Source organism: Camelina sativa, chromosome 17 (genome assembly GCF_000633955.1).
Source record: "Camelina sativa cultivar DH55 chromosome 17, Cs, whole genome shotgun sequence".
Lineage (NCBI taxonomy): Eukaryota > Viridiplantae > Streptophyta > Magnoliopsida > Brassicales > Brassicaceae > Camelina > Camelina sativa.
Genome location: NC_025701.1, coordinates 33,090,826 through 33,112,129, shown reverse-complemented (window position 1 = coordinate 33,112,129; position 21,304 = coordinate 33,090,826). Strand labels below are relative to the sequence as shown.

The window sequence follows — 21,304 nt, the reverse complement described above, 5'->3', positions numbered from 1 at the left end:
TGAAATTACTAGCCTTATTAACGGACTCTATTAAGTGGGGAAATCTTAACGTGGGACGTGGCACATAACATAAGGTTTGTTTGAAACTGATGACGAGCCAAAGTCATTAGGGCTCTCTGATGACGAGCCAAAATCCATTGATGCATATCTTCACTCACGATCGGTAACAATTATAATAAACCTGTTTCTTGGTTATAACTACGCTTTGCAAGCTAGAGGCACGGGGTTTGATCCCCCGCATCTCCATTAAATTTTCAAGAAAAAAAAAATAATATGTACTTGAACATAAATTTGCATAAGAGTACAAATTGAATGCAAATATTTGCCGTCTTAAACAACCAAACCCTATATGTGTATAGCCAATTTTAAAGAAACAATCTATATATATTTTTAAAAGTTTGATTTTGATATGTTTAAACTTGAACATAAGTTTGCATAACAGAAATTTTTTTTTGCATAACATTACAAATCGAAAGCAGATATTGCATCTTAAACAACCAAACCCTATCGTCATGAATGGGCATTGGTTTTTAAATGAGTTTTGTAGATTAAAGTTTTTGGCTTATAGATTTTGGTTTTCAAGGAAAATGTCGTGACTTTTTATTAAAATCTCAAATTTTATGGATTATAGTTTTTACTAATAATTACAAAGAAAAGCTAAAAAAAACTACTTTCCCTATCTATTATTTAGGGAATCTAGTTATCCTAAAATCTTATTGGAGAAAAAATAAATTTTCGAAAAACAAAATCCAAAAACTATAGTAGAACTAGAATCTACCACCATTCAGGGCCTATATGTTTATAGCCAATTTTTAAAAAAACAATCTATATATTTAAAAAAAAATGTTTGATTTTGATATGTTAAAATTGAACATAAATTTGCATAGCAGTATAAATTGAACGCAAATATTTGCGTGTTAAACAACCAAACCCTAAATTCTCATAGCCAGTTTTATTTAGGAGGAAATTATATCACTTTCTTTTGTGAGTTCGTACCATACTGGCTAATATTCGGTGAGTGAGTGGGTATTAAGCCCAACTGAGCCCATTTAGGATCATCGATTAAGCCGATCGATTTTGTAGTTTTTAAGCTCTGAAAGTGATTCTAGGTCTGAAGGAAACTTTAAAATCCGGCCGCCATGAAAAATCTGGACCAGCAGCTCTTAATCGCAAGAAGACAATACTCGGACTCAATACCAATTGATCTCCTTGTTGATATCTTCTCGAGAGTCCCCGCATATTCTATAGCTAGGTTTCGTTGCGTATCAAAGTTTTGGGCATCCATACTTCGTCGATGGGATTTCACCGAGCTGTTCCTGACCATGTCTTCCACTCGTCCACGACTCTTGTTCACCTTCCATGCTAATGGAAAGTTATTCTTCTACTCTTCACCCCAACCTCAAAGTCCAGATGAGAACTCGTGTCTTGTAGCCACTCGTTATCATAATTATCCTCTAAGAGATGTTTCAGCTGACATTTGTCCTGCTCTCTACGGGTTGGTCTGTCTTCAAGGTGTAGGAAAAAACTCGGTGACGGTTATTTGTAATCCTGTCACAGGAGAGTCCATAAACATACCCAACGTGGATATTGAGACGAGAAGCCATTTCGGATATGATCCCGTCGACAAACAGTACAAAGTGTTGTTCTGGTCACATCAAGACAGACACAACATGTGCAAACCCCATTATCCTAGTTTTGATCGGAATAGGATATGCATCAATGGTTTTTTGTATTACCTAGATAGTTTCGAAAGATCTTCTAGGATAGTTTGCTTTGATGTTAGGTATGAGAAGTTCCACTTTATCAACATAGATGAAGGCATGAAACTGCATTCTTCTTGGACCCTAATCGACTACAAGGGTAAATTAGGTGCACTTGAGTTTACAGATTGGAAGGGAACACATCTTGTGTTGTGGGTTCTAGACGATTTTGGGGAACATAAATTGATGTGACCCGAGGACACGGTCACGGTACGTTCGCGGTACGGACGCGGCTTGAGCTCTCGGCCAACTTTCAGTCGGTGAAACTTTTCACGGCCGAGGTTCTGGGCTTCGGATCTAGGGGAGAATCAAACGAGGGAAACGGAGTTTGAAGGAATTCAAACGAGCCGTTCAGGAGATACTCCGGGAAGCCGCGAACGGTTCAATCGGACAGTACGGATGCGGGACGAGCGGGTGGAAGTCTTCGAGGGAAACGATAGCGGAAAGACTTGAGGTGATTCGAGGGGACTCGAGAAAGATGAAAGAGGACAGATGGAAACGTGATGAGAGAAAATACGGATGGATCGTTAGACGACACAAGAGGTTTGGCTCTCCTCTTGATACGGTCGCTAACAAGGGCGAACCCGGTTCGCGACTTGTTAGGGTTTTTTCAAGGTTCAATCCCGGATTGAAGAAAGAGAAGAGTGAGACAAGTTTCAAGAATCTCTCTTGAGGAAAAGTTTTATTTTCATACAAGTCTAAGGAGGAACAAGGGCTTAAGGAGAGTTTAAATAGCTAGGTCTAGATAGGAGCTTAAGGACACGCGGATTCATCTTGATCCGCACATCGTCCTTTTGACGTGTCCCCTTTACAAAGAGAACACATCGCCACCTTTTGACTAACACGCTTAGCCACAAACACTCTCCAACGTTCACAAACATAGGATCAAAAGAGAATATTCTCAAGTTCAAAATTAAACCAAAAATAAGAGGGAAAGAGAGATAACCGCCTTGGCCTTGCGCGTGAAGCAACTTAGCCTTTAGGCGTTTTGCGTTTAGCTCCATGCCTCGTTAAAACCTCCTCCGGTAAACCCATTGGGACAAACCCGGAGTGAGGAAAAAGAGTACACTTCCTCGCTTAACGACTTGACCGTCTTAACTCTTGGGTAAGAGTGAAGACTAAGCAGACTGAGCCTTCGGAGTCTTCGTTGGGTGGCTGGTGTCGGACGTAGGTTCGGACAAATAGGTTGAGCCGCTGTTTGGCCGCCTTTGCTGAGCTCTTGGAACGTGTGGTGGCTCCGGGAAGGATCGTTGGAGCCTTGGCCACGTCTGAAGAGGTTGCCCTAGCCGCGTCCGATGCGTCTTGGTCAGGCGTCTCGGTCGCGTCCGGCGTGTCTTGGTCTTCTTGGCTGAGGTCGCGTCCTGCGATCACATCATTCCCTCCCCCTTGAAAAGGTTTTGTCCCCAAAACATCTTCGTCTTCACCTACATCAAACGGAACGAGGTCAGTGACATTGAATGAGGTGGACGTACCAAACTCACCTGGAAGCTCAAGTCGGTAGGCGTTATCGTTGATCTTCTCGATGACTCGGAATGGGCCATCTCCTCGCGGGCTGAGCTTGTCCTTGCGTTTCTGCTGGAACCTCTCCGGCCTTAAGTGTAACCAGACCCAATCACCAGGTTTGAACAGCATCGGTTTACGTCCTCGGTTGAGGAAGCGTGCATACTGCTCGTTCCTTCGCTCTATGTTGGCTCGGACCTCCTCGTGCAAAGCCTTGACCATTTCTGCTCGTGCGACTCCGTCTTGATTCTCGGCTTCATTCGGTGGTATAGGGAGGAGATCCAGGGGCGTCAAAGGCTTGAATCCGTATGCGACCTCGAATGGCGACCTTTTCGTAGCTGAATGCACCGCTTGGTTGTATGCAAACTCGATGATCGGAATGCACTCGAGCCAGGAGCCTTTGTTGCTGGCGATAGCTGTGCGGAGTAAGGCGCCTATTGATCTGTTGACGACCTCCGTTTGGCCGTCGGTCTGAGGGTGAGCCGCGGTGGAGTACAGTAACTTCGTCCCGAGCTTGCGCCAAATAGTTCGCCAGAAGTGACCAAGGAACTTGGGATCCCGATCGGATATGATGGTGCGCGGAACGCCATGAAGCCTTACGACCTGACTAAAGAACAAGTTCGCCAATTGCACAGCATCATTGTTCTTATTGCATGGAATGAAGTGAGCCATCTTCGAGAACCTATCAACAACCACCATGATACTATCTTTATGCGCCAAGAGGGGTAGGCCGAGGATGAAATCCATGGAGAGATCGATCCATGGTGCGGTGGACACGGGCAAAGGCATGTAGAGGCCATGCGGGTGAGTTGTCGACTTGGAGGTGCGACAAGCTATGCAACGGCCGACGTGCTTCTCTACCATACTTCGCATCTTTGGCCAGTAAAAATGCTCCTTGAGCACGGCCAAGGTCTTGGTGATGCCAAAATGACCCGCTAAACCTCCACTATGGGCTTCCCGCACTAGCAACTCCCGGATAGAACCATTTGGTATACACAGCCTTCGACCTCTGAACAGGAAACCCTCGTGAATGTAGAACTCGGTGTAGATTCCTTTCCCATGGTTCTGGAAGCAATCTCCAAACTCAGCATCTCCAGCATAAGCATCTTTGATGCTTTCAAAACCCAATACGCGCGCGTCCATTGTGGTGATTAGTGCATGCCGTCTCGACAAGGCGTCGGCGACTACGTTCTCCTTGCCCTTCTTGTACTTAATGACGTATGGAAACGACTCAATGAACTCCAACCATTTCGCATGACGTCTCTTGAGGTTGGTCTGGCCGCGGAGGTGCTTGAGAGTTTCGTGATCAGTGTGAATCACAAACTCTCTCGCCAATAGATAATGTTGCCAAACCTCCATGGCACGAACGAGGGCGTATAACTCCTTGTCATACGTAGGGTAATTAAGCGTAGCTCCACTAAGCTTCTCACTAAAGTACGCCACCGGTTTGCCTCCTTGAGTCAGGACAGCTCCGACTCCAACTCCCGACGCATCGCACTCAACCTCAAAAGTTTTGTTGAAGTCGGGCAATGTAAGCAAGGGTGCTTGCGTGAGGCGTTTCTTGAGCTCGGTGAACGCCTTGTCTTGTTCCTCTCCCCATCGAAACTCGCTGTTCTTCTTGATCACGGAGGTGAGAGGCGCGGCGATCGTACTGAAATCTCGCACAAACCTCCGGTAAAAACTGGCTAGGCCGTGGAACGACCGGACTTGAGTGATGCTCGTTGGCGTGGGCCACTCCTCTATTGCGCGTATCTTCTCTCCATCGACCTTGAGGCCCTGCGAACTCACAACAAAGCCTAAAAAGACCAATTCATCAGCAGCAAACACGCACTTTTTCAAGTTTGCGTAGAGTTGCTCTTCGCGGAGGGTAAACAAGACAGCCTCTAGGTGTTTTACATGATCAGTCAAACTAGAGCTATATACCAATATATCATCAAAATAAACCACTACGAATTTATTGATAAACGATCTCAAAACATGGTTCATAAGGCGCATAAAGGTAGACGGGCGTTAGAAAGACCGAATGGCATTACCAGCCATTCGTACAAATCCTGTTTTGTCTTGAAGGCCGTCTTCCACTTGTCACCCTCCTTCATCCGAACTTGATGGTAGCCGCTCTTCAGATCGATCTTTGAGAAGACACTGGCACCGCTAAGCTCGTCTAGCATGTCATCGAGGCGTGGAATGGGGTGGCGGTATTTGATAGTGATGTTGTTGACGGCTCGACAGTCAACGCACATCCTCCATGATCCGTCTTTCTTCGGGACTAGTAGCACTGGTACAGCACACGGACTCAAACTCTCTCGGACGTAACCTTGCGCCATGAGCTCTTTGACTTGTCGCTCAAGCTCCTTCGCCTCTTCGGGGTTGACACGGTAGGCCGGCCGGTTGGGAAGCTGCGCTCCTGGGACTAGATCGATCTGATGTTCGATCCCTCTGATCGGTGGTAGGCCTTCGGGGAGTTCTTCGGGGAACACATCGGCGAATCGCTTGAGGACGCCGCGTATGACCTCCGGTAAGGCTTCTAGTGAACCATCAAGACCTGAAAGCAATGCATCTCGAAACAACATCAAAATCACTTGGGCTGAGTCCTTAAGGGACTTTCTAACATCACCATATTGAATCAGGAAATTCTTTTTATCGTTCGAGTCTTTAGACAACTTGTCTTGCATTTCATGTACTTGCGTGGGGCTCAAGGGTTTCAAGCAAATACGTTTGTTGTCATGAACGAAAAAGTATTGGTTAGTATGGCCGCAGTGTGTGGTGCGCTTATCAAACTGCCATGGGCGCCCCAATAAGAGGTGGCTAGCTTGCATAGGCACCACATCACAAAGAACTTGATCCTTATACGGACCGATACTGAATGGGACCGTGACTTGTTCCTTTACTTGGATCACGGTCTTATCATTTAACCATCTCAAGCGATAAGGGCGAGGGTGGTTTGTGGTTTCAAGAGAAAGTTTCTTGACAAGACTGGAACTTGCCACATTAGTGCAAGAACCTCCATCTATGATCAAGCCACAAACGCGACCACTTACAGTGCATCTCGTGTGGAAAATGTTGTCACGTTGGTTGGCGTCATCCGTGGCTACACCGGCGTTCAGGATGCGGCGTATCATGAGCAGTTCTCCGACCTCGGGTTCCGCAACAGCTTCTTCCAGCTCGGTTTCTCCTCGCACCATTTCTTCAGTGGCCTCATCGTCGGACTCGATCTCGCCAGCCTCGGTCAGTATCATCGTCCGTGCGTTCGGACAATCACGAGCGTAATGGCCTCTCCCTTGACACTTGAAACATACAATGTCGCGGCTCCGGACGTCGGTGGTGTTGCGTCGCGGATCTTGGCGCTCATTGGTGGCCGGCTCCCTAGGTTTGAACCTTGAGTCCGCGCTGGTCGCCTTTGGTTTTTCCGGCAATCGGTTTGATGGCGACGCGTTAGGAGTCCAATTGGTAGCTCCTTGAGTTCGGCCACGAGGCGCAGAGGCGCTCTTCTTCTTGATTTGAGTCTCAATTTGCACCGAGAGATGCAATAACTCCTCAAAGGTTTGATAGGGTTGGCGCTCGACCTTGCGTGCAATGCGTTCTTGCAATCCGTCCAAGAACTGAGCCATGAGTGACTCTTCGGAGTCATCGACTTGCAACCGGTTGCGCAAGTGTTCAAATTCTTCGTAATACTCCTCCACGTTCCGTGCGCCTTGCGTTAGTCGCCGAAACTTCTTCTGGAGCTCGCGGTGGTAGTAGGGAGGCACGTAGCGCCTTCGCATCTCTGCTTTCAAGACCTCCCAAACAGTGATAGGTCGGTCGCGGTTGCGTCGTTGTTCAGCTTCCAGTCGATCCCACCAGGTAAGGGCGTGATCGGTGAATTGTGCCACCGCATATTGGACCTTTCGTAGCTCCGGATAGGCATGGCACGAGTATAAGTGGTCCATGCGACTTTCCCATTCAAGATAGGCCTCGGGGTCTGACTTGCCTGCGAACGTTGGTGGGACCATCTTGTGGTTCGGCTCATAACGTCTCGGACCTTCGTCGTCTTGATCATCATAGCGGTGTCGTCGTCTAGGCCTCGGTTCAAAGTCCTCATCGGACTGATCACTCGCCGGCTCGCGTCGTGGTCGCCTCGCGGGTAACGGATCTTCGCGAGGAGGATTCATAAGTTCAATCCTCGTGAGGTGATCAGCTAGTTGCTCTAGGCCGGTTCGTAATGCGGCGAGGGTGACACCAATCTCTGGTGGCGCTGGTGGAATTTCTTCGGCCATCGTACGGACTGGTTGTTGGTGACGTGGCGTGGCTCCGCGGTATAGGTTTGAATTTAAACCTCGCAAAAAGAATACCACACGTGAGTCTCACACGCTCAAGAGGACCACACAAAGATTCGTTTCACTAACAATGATTGAGGACAGCTATGACACATGCAATCCTATGACTAAAACAAATAAAGCAAAAGCAAAAGTAAAAGTGCTACGCGACAAGAATTGCTTTATGCCTAAGACCGGAAACACAAAAACTAATCGCGAAACTAGCTTTATGGATCTAAAAGTGAGCTCGCAAGAACACAAAGGAACAGAGATATGAACACGAAGAACAAATGCGAATTCTAACAACCTAAGCGGACGAAAGACAATCCTAAGCATGCACCAAATTAAACCAAAAAGAACAAGCGAGTCCTATGGAGCTAAAAGATGCAAGCTTTAAACTCAAAGACTGAAACTTTAAAGGAACAGAGAGTTCTGGAAAGAAACAACCTCGTAGGAGCTTTGAAGCTCTGATACCAAGCTGATGTGACCCGAGGACACGGTCACTGTACGTTCGCGGTACAGACGCGGCTTGAGCTCTCGGCCAACTTTCAGTCGGTGAAACTTTTCACGGCCGAGGTTCTGGGCTTCGGATCTAGGGGAGAATCAAACGAGGGAAACGGAGTTTGAAGGAATTCAAACGAGCCGTTCAGGAGATACTCCGGGAAGCCGCGAACGGTTCAATCGGACAGTACGGATGCGGGACGAGCGGGTGGACGTCTTCGAGGGAAACGATAGCGGGAAAGACTTGAGGTGATTCGAGGGGACTCGAGAAAGATGAAAGAGGACAGATGGAAACGTGATGAGGGAAAATACGGATGGATCGATTGACGACACAAGAGGTTTGGCTCTCCTCTTGATACGGTCGCTAACAAGGGCGAACCCGGTTCGCGACTTGTTAGGGTTTTCTCAAGGTTCAATCCCGGATTGAAGAAAGAGAAGAGTGAGACAAGTTTCAAGAATCTCTCTTGAGGAAAAGTTTTATTTTCATACAAGTCTAAGGAGGAACAAGGGCTTAAGGAGAGTTTAAATAGCTAGGTCTAGATAGGAGCTTAAGGACACGCGGATTCATCTTGATCCGCACATCGTCCTTTTGACGTGTCCCCTTTACAAAGAGAACACATCGCCACCTTTTGACTAACACGCTTAGCCACAAACACTCTCCAACGTTCACAAACATAGGATCAAAAGAGAATATTCTCAAGTTCAAAATTAAACCAAAAATAAGAGGGAAAGAGAGATAACCGCCTTGGCCTTGCGCGTGAAGCAACTTAGCCTTTAGGCGTTTTGCGTTTTAGCTCCATGCCTCGTTAAAACCTCCTCCGGTAAACCCATTGGGACAAACCCGGAGTGAGGAAAAAGAGTACACTTCTTCGCTTAACGACTTGATCGTCCTCACTCTTGGGTAAGAGTGAAGACTAAGCGGACTGAGCCTTCGGAGTCTTCGTTGGGTGGCTGGTGTCGGACGTAGGTTCGGACAAATAGGTTGAGCCGCTGTTTGGCCGCCTTTGCTGAGCTCTTGGAACGTGTGGTGGCTCCGGGAAGGATCGTTGGAGCCTTGGCCACGTCNCGTCTGAAGAGGTTGCCCTGGTCGCGTCCGGCGTGTCTTGGTCTTCTTGGCTGAGGTCGCGTCCTGCGATCACATCATAAATGGTCTCGGCATATCTACGTATTGCCCCCTTTGTATTCTAAGATAATTACGAAGACCATGTTGTTTATCGTCGGAATGACTAGTAGAGGTGAAGTTGTTTTGGCACCGCACTACTACCTAGGAGGCTTATTCTGTGTTTTTTATTTCAATCTTGAGAGGAACACATTAATAAAAGTCGATATCCAGGGATTTGAAGAGTTTAAGCATCATAATGTTTACACCAATCTAAATTTTTTAGAGAATGTGACCAATTTAAATTATTTAGAGAATGTGAAGCTTATGTAATTGTTACTGCGTATTACTTAAAAATTGTATACTTTGGATTCCAAGGTCTTATGGTTGTGTTACTTTTAGTTTTTGGTTCAAATTTTCAACACATGATCTTAGTGTTCCCTCGTTTCACAGGGAATTCTGATTTCTGTTGGCTTTTATATCCGATCAGCAAACAGTTCAAAAAGTGTTGTGTTTGACTTGGTCACGTTATGGAACACAACACCCAATACTCATTTATTAAATTAGATGTTAGCTATAAAAGCTAATTTCAGTCAGTCTTCAAAGTCAAAGAGAATTATTCATAAGAACAACAAAAGAACACAAATTTTTTAACAATATTTTTCTTCGTATCCTCTTAGTTCTTTAGCTATGTTTTTATATAACACGATGAAGCAAATAAACTAAATACTAAATCTACCACTAAGAAACTAACTATTAATATAGGAGAAATAACAAGCAATAACGAAACCATATCTAATGTTATGTGCTTATCATTAGATAAAGGCATGGACAAAAGTCCGAACTTAATTAGGAGTAGCTAGCTTGTAACTTAGATAAAGGTGTTTGGACAAAAATAATCGATTCATTTAGGGGGGTGTATTGAAATAATGATTTTGGAGGATTTGATGGGATTTAGAAAATTTGAAATTTTGATAGATTTTAGGGAAGTTAATATGATTTATAGTAAAATTCTTTGAAATCCCACCTAAAACTATGAGATTTGGATTTGTGTATTTTTAACTAAACAAATCCTCTCAAATCCTCCAAAATCCCTACAACTTATTAAAATCCAAATCCACAAACTGTTTTGAATAACAGTGGATTTTAAAGTAGATTTTAAAATCATCATTTCAATAACAGTAGATTTCAAGAGACTTTTTAAAATTCATGATTGAATAACATAGGATTTGTAACTTTTACACAAATTACTTAAAATGTCAAGTTGAATACACCCCCCCTAGAGACTACGGAAACAAGAAATAGATGTTAAATAGTTGTTTTTATTGATCAAAATCTCGAGCTCAAATACAAGAATTCAAGGCACAGCGAACCAATCTCGTTCTAGAGTTGAGTCGTGTGTCTTGTGTTTTAGGTCTCTTGCTTTGCTCTCGATCCTTCCTCTCGTGGACGCTGCTCTCCTTTTATATAGAGATCTTTTTACCCTAATCCCTTAGGATATATCTTAGGGCTTGCCGACCCTATCCATAATAAGGTCGGTTACGAGGCTCTTGGCCCATTAACGATGTCGGTCGTTAGACTCTTGGTCCATTAACGGATCTAGTCGCATGACTGTCGTTCTATTGACGAAGTTAGTCGCGAGATTCTCGGTCTCGTGATAGAGTCAGTCACAAGATTCTCGATCTCGTGACAGAGTCAGTCACAAGATTCTCGATCTCGTGACAGAGTCAGTCACGAGATTCTCGGTCCATTGAACCAATCAGGAAGATATTCCTTTTACAAGATAAATTCATATTTATGTTGACTTTATCCAGCAAAATATGCGTTGACTAGATAAATTATATTTATCTATTTATGATGATAAAATTATGCCCAACAGTTTGTCCCTCACTCTCTATTTTCTTAGTAAGAATTTAGATAATAGTTAGAAACAATGGTATTATTTTGATATGTTAAAATTGAACATAAATTTGCATTGCAGTATACATTGAACACAAATATTTGTGTGTTAAACAACCAAACCCTAAATTCTCATAGCCAATTTCATTTAGGAGGAAATTATATCATTTTCTTTTGTGAGTTCGTACCATACTGGCTAATATTGGGTGAGTGAGTGGGTATTAAGCGCAACTGAGCCCATTTAGGATCATCGATTAAGCCGATCGATTTTGTAGTTTTTAAGCTCTGAAAGTGATTCTAGGTCTGAAGGAAACTTTAAAATCCGGCCGCCATGAAAAATCTGGACCAGCAGCTCTTAATCGCAAGAAGACAATACTCGGACTCAATACCAATTGATCTCCTTGTTGATATCTTCTCGAGAGTCCCCGCATATTCTATAGCTAGGTTTCGTTGCGTATCAAAGTTTTGGGCATCCATACTTCATCGATGGGATTTCACCGAGCTGTTCCTGACCAGGTCTTCCACTCGTCCACGACTCTTGTTCACCTTCCATGCTAATGGAAAGTTATTCTTCTACTCTTCACCCCAACCTCAAAGTCCAGATGAGAACTTGTGTCTTGTAACCACTTGTTATCATAATTATCCTCTAAGAGATGTTTCTGCTGACATTTGTCCCGCTCTCTACGGGTTGGTCTATCTTCAAGGTGTAGGAAAAAACTTGGCGACGATTATTTGTAATCCTGTCATAGGAGAGTCCATAAACATACCCAATGTGGATATTGAGACGAGAAGCCATTTCGGATATGATCCCGTCGACAAACAGTACAAAGTGTTGTTCTGGTCACATCAAGACAGACACAACATTGTCTGTAACAAAACTCCCCTGCTGAGAGAACCTTGACCTCAAGGTTTGAAGGAAGGGAAACGTCTCTGCAAGTCAAACAGGAACTCCCATGTAGCATCCTCTTCCCCTTCATTGGTCCACTTAACCAAGACCTTAGTTGCAGCCTGACCCTGACGTTTAACCATCTTCCTCTCCAGCACATACTCTGGTTCCTTAAGCAAGACATCATGCAACATCGTAGGCAACTTAGTGGAAGTATGATAGTTACCAACAAAGATCTTTAGCTGAGAAACATGGAAAACCAGATGAATTTGAGAGCCCTCAGGAAACAATAACTTGTACGCCACCTTGCAAAATTTATCAATCACTTTGTAAGGAAATAAAACTTAGGAGCCAGTTTTTCATTTCCCCGTAGAACCACAGACTGTTGTCGATAAGGCTGTAACTTCACATACACATAGTCCCCAATCTCCAAGTTCCTCTTCGTATGATGTTGATCAGCAAAAACCAGCATCCTGTGTTGTGCTCTGAGCAAGTGGAATTTTAGAATGAGGATCATGTTTTCGCGTTCTTGCAAACTCTTAGCCATTGTTGCCACCGCAAATTCTCCAGGTAAATAAGGTAGGTGAATAGGAGGAGGTTGACCATAGACCGCCTCAAACGGAGTGATCTGAGAAGCTGAATGAAAAGTGGTGTTATACCAGAATTCTGCAAGAGGCAGCCACTTACACCACTCATACGGTCTGTCACTACTCATACAACACAGGTATGTCTCGAGGCAGCGATTGACAACTTCTGTCTGACCATCACTTTGGGGGTGGTAAGCACTTGAACAGTTAAGAGCTACACCTTGCAAAGTGAACAGATCCTTCCAAAAGGTGCTCAAGAACACCGTGTCTCGATCGCTGACAATAGATTTAGGACAGCCGTGCAACTTAAAAACGTTATCCATGAAGGCTTGTGCAACAGTTAGTGCTGAGTAAGGATGGGCTAAAGCTATGAAGTGAGCCGCCTTACTCAACCTGTCCACCACCACGAAAATGACTGACTTCCCCTCCGAAACTGGCAACCCATCAATGAAGTCCATAGAGATATCAGTCCAAATCGTCTCAGGAATCGGCAATTGTTGCAACAATCCTGGAGAAGCCACTGTCTCATATTTGCAACGTTGGCATACTTCACAGGTTCGAATGAACTGCTGTATATCTTTAGACATACCCTTCTAGTAGAACAAGCTTTTAATTCGCTGATGAGTCGCATCTCTCCCTGAATGTCCATTACTAGCATCACTGTGAAGCCACTGCATGATCGATATTCGAATCTCCTTCTTAGATGGAACCACTATCTTGCTTTTTCTGCGTAGAATTCCTTGAACCCATGAGAGATTTGGTTTGGCCTTCGGATTCTGTTTAAGTGCAGCAATAGTGTCACGTAACTCTTCTTCAGCCTCATACTATTCTTTAATCTCCTTCAATAAATCACACTCCACCACTGACAGTGCCATATTCAGAACTTCCGACCCTTCCATTCGTGACAATGCATCTGCCACTAGATTTTCCTTCCCCTCTTTGTATTGTATCTCATAATCGAATTCAAGAAGCTTCGGTAACCATTGTTGTTGAATTGGTGTGTTCAACCTTTGTTCGAGGAGGTATTTGAGACTCCTCTGATCGGTCTTGATGATAAAATGTCCAGAAAGCAAATAGTGATGCCACTTTTGAACCGCAAAAACAACAGCTAGCAACTCCCTCTCATAAATTGAGAGATGCAACTGCTTTCCCTTCAAGTGTCTACTAATATATGCCACCGGATGGCCTTCTTGCATCAAGACTGCACCAATGCCCTGAGAACACGCATCCATTTCCACCACAAAAGGTTTGTCAAAACAAGACAAAGCTAACACTGGTGCCTCGCAGAGAGCCTTCTTCAATCCCTCGAATGCTTCTTGTGCCTCATCCGACCATACAAACGCATCTTTCTTAGTTAGAGCTATCAACGGTCTTGCTATGGATCCGAAGTTCTGTACAAAACGCCTGTAGTAACCCGCTAACCCCAGAAACCCTCTCAACTGTTTCAAGGTAGTTGGTATTACCCACGACTCCACCGCTGCGATCTTACTCGGGTCAGTGGACACTCCTCTTCCCTCAATGTAGTGCCCCAAGTATTCAACTTTGTCAGCTGCAAAACTGCACTTACTTCTTTTTGCAAACAGCTGATTCTCCACCATAAGTTGAAAAACAATGCGCAAATGCTTCACATGCTCCTCTTCATCAGCACTATACACCAAGATATCATCAAAGAAGATGAGTACAAACTTCCTGAGATGCTCCCTAAACACCGAGTTCATGAGGTTTTGGAAAGTGGCTGGAGCATTGGTGAGACCGAAAGGCATCACCAAGTACTCATAGTGTCCTGTATGCGTTTTAAATGTTGTCTTGTAGACATCAGCCGGGTCCATACGCACCTGATGATATCCAGCTCGTAAGTCAATCTTGGAATAGATCTTGGATCCCCCCAGCTCATCTAACAGATCCTCAATCAGTGGAATGGGAAATCTGTCCTTCACTGTTAAATCATTTAACCCTCGGTAGTCCACACACAACCTCCATGTACCATCTTTTTTCTTCACCAACACCACTGGAAAGGTAAACGGACTAGAGCTACCTTGTATCGTTCCCGCGCTTAACATATCCCCCACAATCTTTTCAATCTCGTTTTTCTGCTGCACCGCATAACGGTAAGGACGAATATTCACCGGGTCTTCTCCATCTTTCAGTGGAATCTTATGATTATGGTTGGCTCGAAAGGGAGGTAAGGTGGTGGGTTCTTCGAAAATGTTTTCAAACTCCTGCAGAACAACTTGAACTTCCTTCGATTCTTTTTGAGCTTGCATATCAACCTCCATATTACACAATCTACCGTCTTCATAGTCCCCCAATTCAGTTGCGTAAATCGTAGATATCTGTGCCTCCTGCTCTCTGATCTTTTTCAGCTTACTGGCCTTTACTTCACGAACCAAATCAGGGTTAATACCATGCAACATTACTATTTGCTTACCATACTTAAAGCTCATCTCCAGTTGAGTAAACTCCCATGAAATCACTCCTAAGGTCCTCAAACACTGCACTCCCAACACCATATCACAATTGCCCAAGGGAATCAACATGAAGTCTGCAGTGAAGGTAGTATTCTGGAGCTTCCATTGGAAGTTGTTGACCACTCCACTCACAGGAAGTCGTCTCCCATCAGCCACAGACACCTGAGTTAACTGAGAAACGTCTACCACACATCCAAGTTTCCCAGCTGATCATGGGTCCATAAAGTTATAATTAGACCATGAATCAACCAACATGAAAATGATCTTCTTCCCAAACATTCCCTTAACCCGCATGGTATCATATTCTTCCACTCCCGAGACTGCACTAACTGACACCCAGGGTCTTGGTTGGTTTTCCTCCTCATCAGAACTTATCTCTTCACTCTCACTATCCTCATCTTCCCCACCTACTTCGATAAGGAACAACTGCTTCTTCTTGTGCTTGAGATAGTGATCTGGTGTGTACTTCTCATCGCAGAAGTAACACAACCCTTTTGCTCGCCTCTCACTCATCTCCGCATTAGAAAGGAACTTCTTCGCCCCCAAACTCTCACCCTTGTCTACTGGTTTCTTCTCCGAGTGGTACTCCTTTTTGGGAGAAACACCAAGCAATCCCTTACCACTGTAACTCATTCCTCCAGTTGGTTTACTCACCACCGTACTCTGTTGAGAAGGTTTCAGTGGGTGAGCCTTCTCATAAAGCCTTCCCAGCATCAAACAATGATGAACAGTCTGAGGCTGAAACATCCTAACGTGCATCTGCGTATGCATACAAAGTCCGCCATATAAGCACTCACCAGGTAGTCCTCTGACATGTTCACTCTTGTCCGGAGCAACTCAAACTTCTGATGGTAATCGACAATCCCATCAGTCTCTACCAACCTCTTGAGTTCAGCAATCTGATCCTCCAACACGTCATCAAACCTCTCCTTCAACTTCTGCTTGTATGCTTTCCAATCTTGAAGTAGATGATAGTAGAGACCCGATTGAACCAGTGCTTGATGCCAATGGGCAGCGTGGCCATCAAATGAACTGCTGCTGTTCCTCGTCTGTGGTGTTTTATCCAACTCAAAAAATTCTTCTACCTTAAACAGCCATTCTTTAACACCACTACCATCAAATCTGGGAAAATCAATCTTACCAAGCCTGGTTAAACCATCATGATACTCCGGAGACGTCGCATGTGCTATACCTTTCTCTCTATGAGCTTCCGTACACACATCTTGCGAGGTCGAAGCTCGAGGTGGACTCAGATCTCGTACCAAGTTGACTTGAATCGGCTCCTTTGATCCATTTAGTAAACGTATCGCCGTGAACATCTCCTGAATATTTTTGTCCATTTTCTGGTTTTGTTCCAGTAACTTCTCCTCCAGTGCGTCCGTTTTCAAGATTACTTGACAGATCTGCGAACTGAGCACCTCTTCCACCTCACGAACCACAACACCAGTTTTGCGAGCTTTCGTCTCCTTCAAAATCGTCTGTGAACGTGTTTCGGCCATGGATTCCGAGGTCGATTGAGCTCTGATACCTTTGATAACGATAAACACACTTTATTAGAAATTTCCAAATAAGAACCAATGTTCGTGAATAAACAAAGATTCAATCTCAAGTGTACAAGAGTTTGATAGCAAGAAACCACTCTAGTAACAAGAGCAACACACCAAAACAGAGAAAAGCGGAGAGACGATTACAAAATCAACTTTCTCAACAAATTTCGTAATGATCCGAGTGATGACTCACTTCACTCTTTTATTTTCCAGCTCGAACCATCATTGACTCCTCACTCTCGATCATGTGCCTTTGCTCTCATCCAAAACCACCGACAATACGTGTCATACCCAAACTGAAGGAACGCGTCACTTCTTTATTCACTCATTTACTTTATTCAAAAACTCTCTCTAAACTTCTTTTATTTGCTGAACATCCTCCAGCTTCCTTTATTTGTTTTATTTGGCTCAACATTGGAATTCCTGTAACACTTGGTCACGTTATGAAACACCCAATACTCATCGGATTTTTACACTGGAGACTGGAAAACGTCTATGGAGAACCATCCAAGATCCAGTACTTCCCCATTATTCTATGTATGATGGAATCTGCATCAATGGTGTTTTGTATTACAATTTACAAAGTTTATTTTCTAGCTGGATGTTTTCAGATAGTTTGCTTCGACTTTAGAGGGAGGTATTAAATTTGAAATTCTAAAAGATTTTAAAGTATTCCTAAAATCACTTGTTATTCAATTGATGATTTTTAAAATCTTTCAAAATCCAATGTTATTCAACTTGACATTCATATAAAATCAATTAAAATAATACACAATCTCTTGTTATTCAATCAATAGTTTATAAAACTTACTTGAAATCTACTGTTATTCAAACATCACAACTTTTTTAAAAAATGTTATTTTAAAAGATTTTAAGAGATTTTATGTTGTTTTTTAGTTGTAAAATATCTCCCTCAAAATCATACCCTTTTAGCTGGAATTTTGATGGATTTCAAAAGAAAAACTATCGATACCTGCAACTTACCTCAATCATGTATTTTTCTATGAAATCAAAATTGAGAGAGAAGGATGACTGCAGAGAGACCACCTACTGGTGAAACAAACTGGTTTTTCTTTTTACACTTACTTGTTCTTCTTCTTCATCTCTCTCTCTCCCAAATCACTCACATAACAGCCAAGTTCTTAGCTCTGGTTATTAATAATCATTCTGGTAGTTATTTGAGCTTGAGTTTGGTGGTGTCATATGAGGTTTGGCTGTTTTTAATCTTGATGGAATTCTGGAGCAGACTTGATCTTGTTGGTGTGATTCACAAAGACAACTATGATTAAACCCTTTTTGCTGTTAAGAAGGTTTGGAGGCTCAGTTTTTTTTTATATAGGAACTCTTGGAGTTGTGTTGATGTATGTATCTGTCTTGGCTTGGATGCTTTTGTTTTAATAGTTGAGACACAAAATCAACAAGGGGGAAAAGACTGTTGAAACAAAAAGCAAAGAGCATCAAAGACGGAGCCTGTAGCATATGGTTCTTAAAGATGTTGCTGGTACTTGCAGAGAGAAACCAAAGAATGGTGAGAAAAATATATTTAAAAGATAATTATCTGTTTCAGGGTTGATTCTTTCTTCTTCGTTTTATTTGCCTGCAGACCTCGGAATTGAGCTCTGAAAGATGTTCTAGAAACGTGAGAACAATATATTTCCAATGATATAAATATCGTCTACTGTTTCCTTGTGGTTTTATGGAAAATTGGTCTCAAAGTTGGCTACTCGCAGGTTCTATCATCCTAGATCTATTCTGGAAAAGTGGCTGTAACTTTCAATCTGTAAACCCAAACCGTGATCTGCTTTTTTCTTTGTCTTCCTATGGCTGTTGTTGATATTTTCACCAAATTTCCTAATTTTCTGGGTTGGTTTGCTATTACATTTGTGCTCTGCATCAAAACTGATGAAAAAAAAGAATGTCCTTGAAGAGATTGGAGTCAAATTCTCTTTTTTTTTTGTCTTGTGAAATATTTTAAAATCACCCAAAGTTTATAATAGAATCTCACAGATTCACATTTTATTTACTTTTTTTTTTAATATAAAAACTTTAAAAGATAATCAATTCTTCTAAAAACTCTTTAAATCTTGCAAAATTTCAAAATATTAATATCCTACAAAGTCTTTCAAATGTTAAATTCAATACACCTCTTAGGCTTGAGAAATTCTGCTTTATTAAATTAGATGTCAGCTATAAAAGCTAATTTCGGTCATCAGAACAACAAAAAAACACAAATTTTTTAACAATATTTTTCTTCATATACTCTCTAGGTTCTTTAGCGATGTCTTTATATAACACCATGAATCAAATAAACTAACTACAATTTACTAAATCTACCACTAAGAAACGTACCTGGAGAGGTGGGTGATACATCTCACTAATATAGGAGAAATAACAAAGCAATAACGAAACCACATCTATTTTCTACATTTAACCTAGCTGACACCACCGGTTCACTTCGGTTATGTGCTTATCATTAGATAAAGGCATGAACCAAAGTCGGAACTTAATTATGAGTAGCTTGTAACTTAGATAAAGGCATGGACAAAAGGCAGAAACTCTTCACGATCTCTCCATTGTCAATAATGTTCAGCTTGTAACTTTATTATGAGTAATCTTCTGGCTGTCATATTTCGTTCTCCATCATCTATTTAGGACTCTATAGGATTTACATTCGCCATGATCTGCAATTCTCGAAGGATGATCACCAAACAATCTCTCGATGCAACAACACAGATCTTCCAACGATCTCAACTCATCATCTCTATATATATACTCTCGTGATTGTCGTTGTCGTATTCTCTCATCATCTACAGCTAAGTGTTTGTGATTAGTACAAAAGCTCACTTGTTCTTAGATTACGTAGAAGATGTGAAGTTTACATGAGCGTTCAGATTGCTTTGACACGGGACTTTTTCTCAACAATAGTTTCAATTTATGATCTCGTAACCGAATCATAGGCATAGTCAGACCACACTGAACCGTGAGTTGAAGGCATACGCATATCTTGGTTTTGTTAAATTTTGGGTGGGCTTTTAACTAAAAACCAATTGGCAATTAGTAGATTGATCCTAATCCTTTATATATTAATGATAATCTCTTTAAACTTCAGATGTGGGACTTGGTTTGTATCCCAACAATCTCCCCTTCAAACCAAAGACCACATGTCTCCTCGAGATGATAACTCCATCTCGAATCGATCCCACTTGGACCGATAATAAACCCCTTTTTGGGGCCTATTACTTGGGTTAACAATAGACATGTTTGTATCCACTTTTCTAGGTCCACCAGAATTTTAACCTTGGGCTCTGATACCATGTTAAATTTTGGGCTTATTTTGGTTTTCTAACTAAAAACCAATTGGCAATTAGTAGATTGACCCTAACCCTTTATATATTAATAATAATTTTTTTAAACTTCAGATGTAGGACTTGGACTTGGTTTGTATCCCAATAGATTTAACATCTGGTCTTGTTTTTTAAATACAAACAACGCTTTTGTATTAAACTTAAACATTTTACCAAGTATTTCTAGTAGTGTAGATCGAGACGGTAATCAAGTCTACCTATAACATCCGCCATGGTAGTCTACTAATCAACCTCTGACGATTTTTTTTCTTTGTCTTTTTTTTTCAATTAGAAATTAGGAAAAGAAAAAAAATAAAAAAATTAGGGCTAAGATCACTAAAATAAAAATGCTCACCAAACAAAACGTTAACACGGAAATGGATAAAAATCGGCGATTAAGCATTGGCCCTAATTATAGCAGGGCCTAGAGAGGGCCCATTATGATCGTGGCACTATAAAGTCAGTTCGATTTCGTTCGCGTAAGCTCTGAAAAAGTGATTCTAGGGTTTGAAACATCCGCCATGAAAAATAATCTGGAGCAGCAGTTCTCGGAGGATCTATTGATCGCACAATCTTCAAATTTGGTAAGACAAGACTCAGACCCAATCCCTGTTGACCTTCTTATTGATATCTTCTCGAGAGTCCCGGCATATTCTATAGCTAGGTTTCGTTGCGTATCCAAATCGTTGGAATCCATACTTCGTCGTCCTGATTTCACAGAGCTGTTCCTGACTAAATCTGTGTCTCGTCCACGGCTCCTTTTCGTCGTCCCAGTTAATGACTCAGATAATGAAGACTCAGATAATGAAGATCCAGTTAATGAAGAGTCATTTGTCTCCTCTTCGCCTCAACCTCAAAATCCAGATGACAACTCTTCTCTCGTAGCCACCCCTTATAAAAAGTGTTTTCGGCTTCGCAAATATATTCCATGGGATATCAGTCCCCAAGTAGTCCGTGGATTGGTCTTCCTTCGGCACTGGGGAGTCCATATTTTTACCCAGTGTGAAAGCTAGCGGTATTACGGAAAGCTATTTTGGCTTTGATCCGATCAGCAAACAGTTCAAAGTGTTGTGTATCACATGGTCTCGTGATGGAACACCCGATACTCATCGGATTTTGACATTGGAGACTGGAATAAAACGTCGATGGAGGACGATCCAAGACCCAGTACTTCCCCATGATTCCATGGATTATAACATATGCATAAATGGTGTTCTGTATTACGGAGCTACATTTCCTGATGGATGTTCTAAGATGGTTTGCTTCGACTTTAGGTTTGAGAAATTCAGCTTTGTTAAATTACATAAAGACATTGTCCCTAATAGGAGGTTACAATTGTTCAACTGCAAAGGTAAATTAGGTGCACATCAGCGTTGTGGGTCTTATGAAGAAAGATTTGCGTTGTGGGTTTTAGAAGATGC

General features: G+C 42.5%; 1 protein-coding gene across 1 annotated transcript in view; it reads left to right on the top strand.

Annotated features, from left to right (window-relative positions):
* Window positions 20,405–21,304, top strand: part of LOC109129986 (putative F-box protein At1g53360) — a 1,030-nt gene continuing 130 nt past the window's right edge. The window contains exons 1-2 of the mRNA XM_019239058.1: window positions 20,405–20,830; window positions 20,868–21,290. Coding sequence (XP_019094603.1) covers window positions 20,405–20,830; window positions 20,868–21,290 — 849 coding nt within the window. The remainder of the gene's footprint in view (window positions 20,831–20,867; window positions 21,291–21,304) is intronic.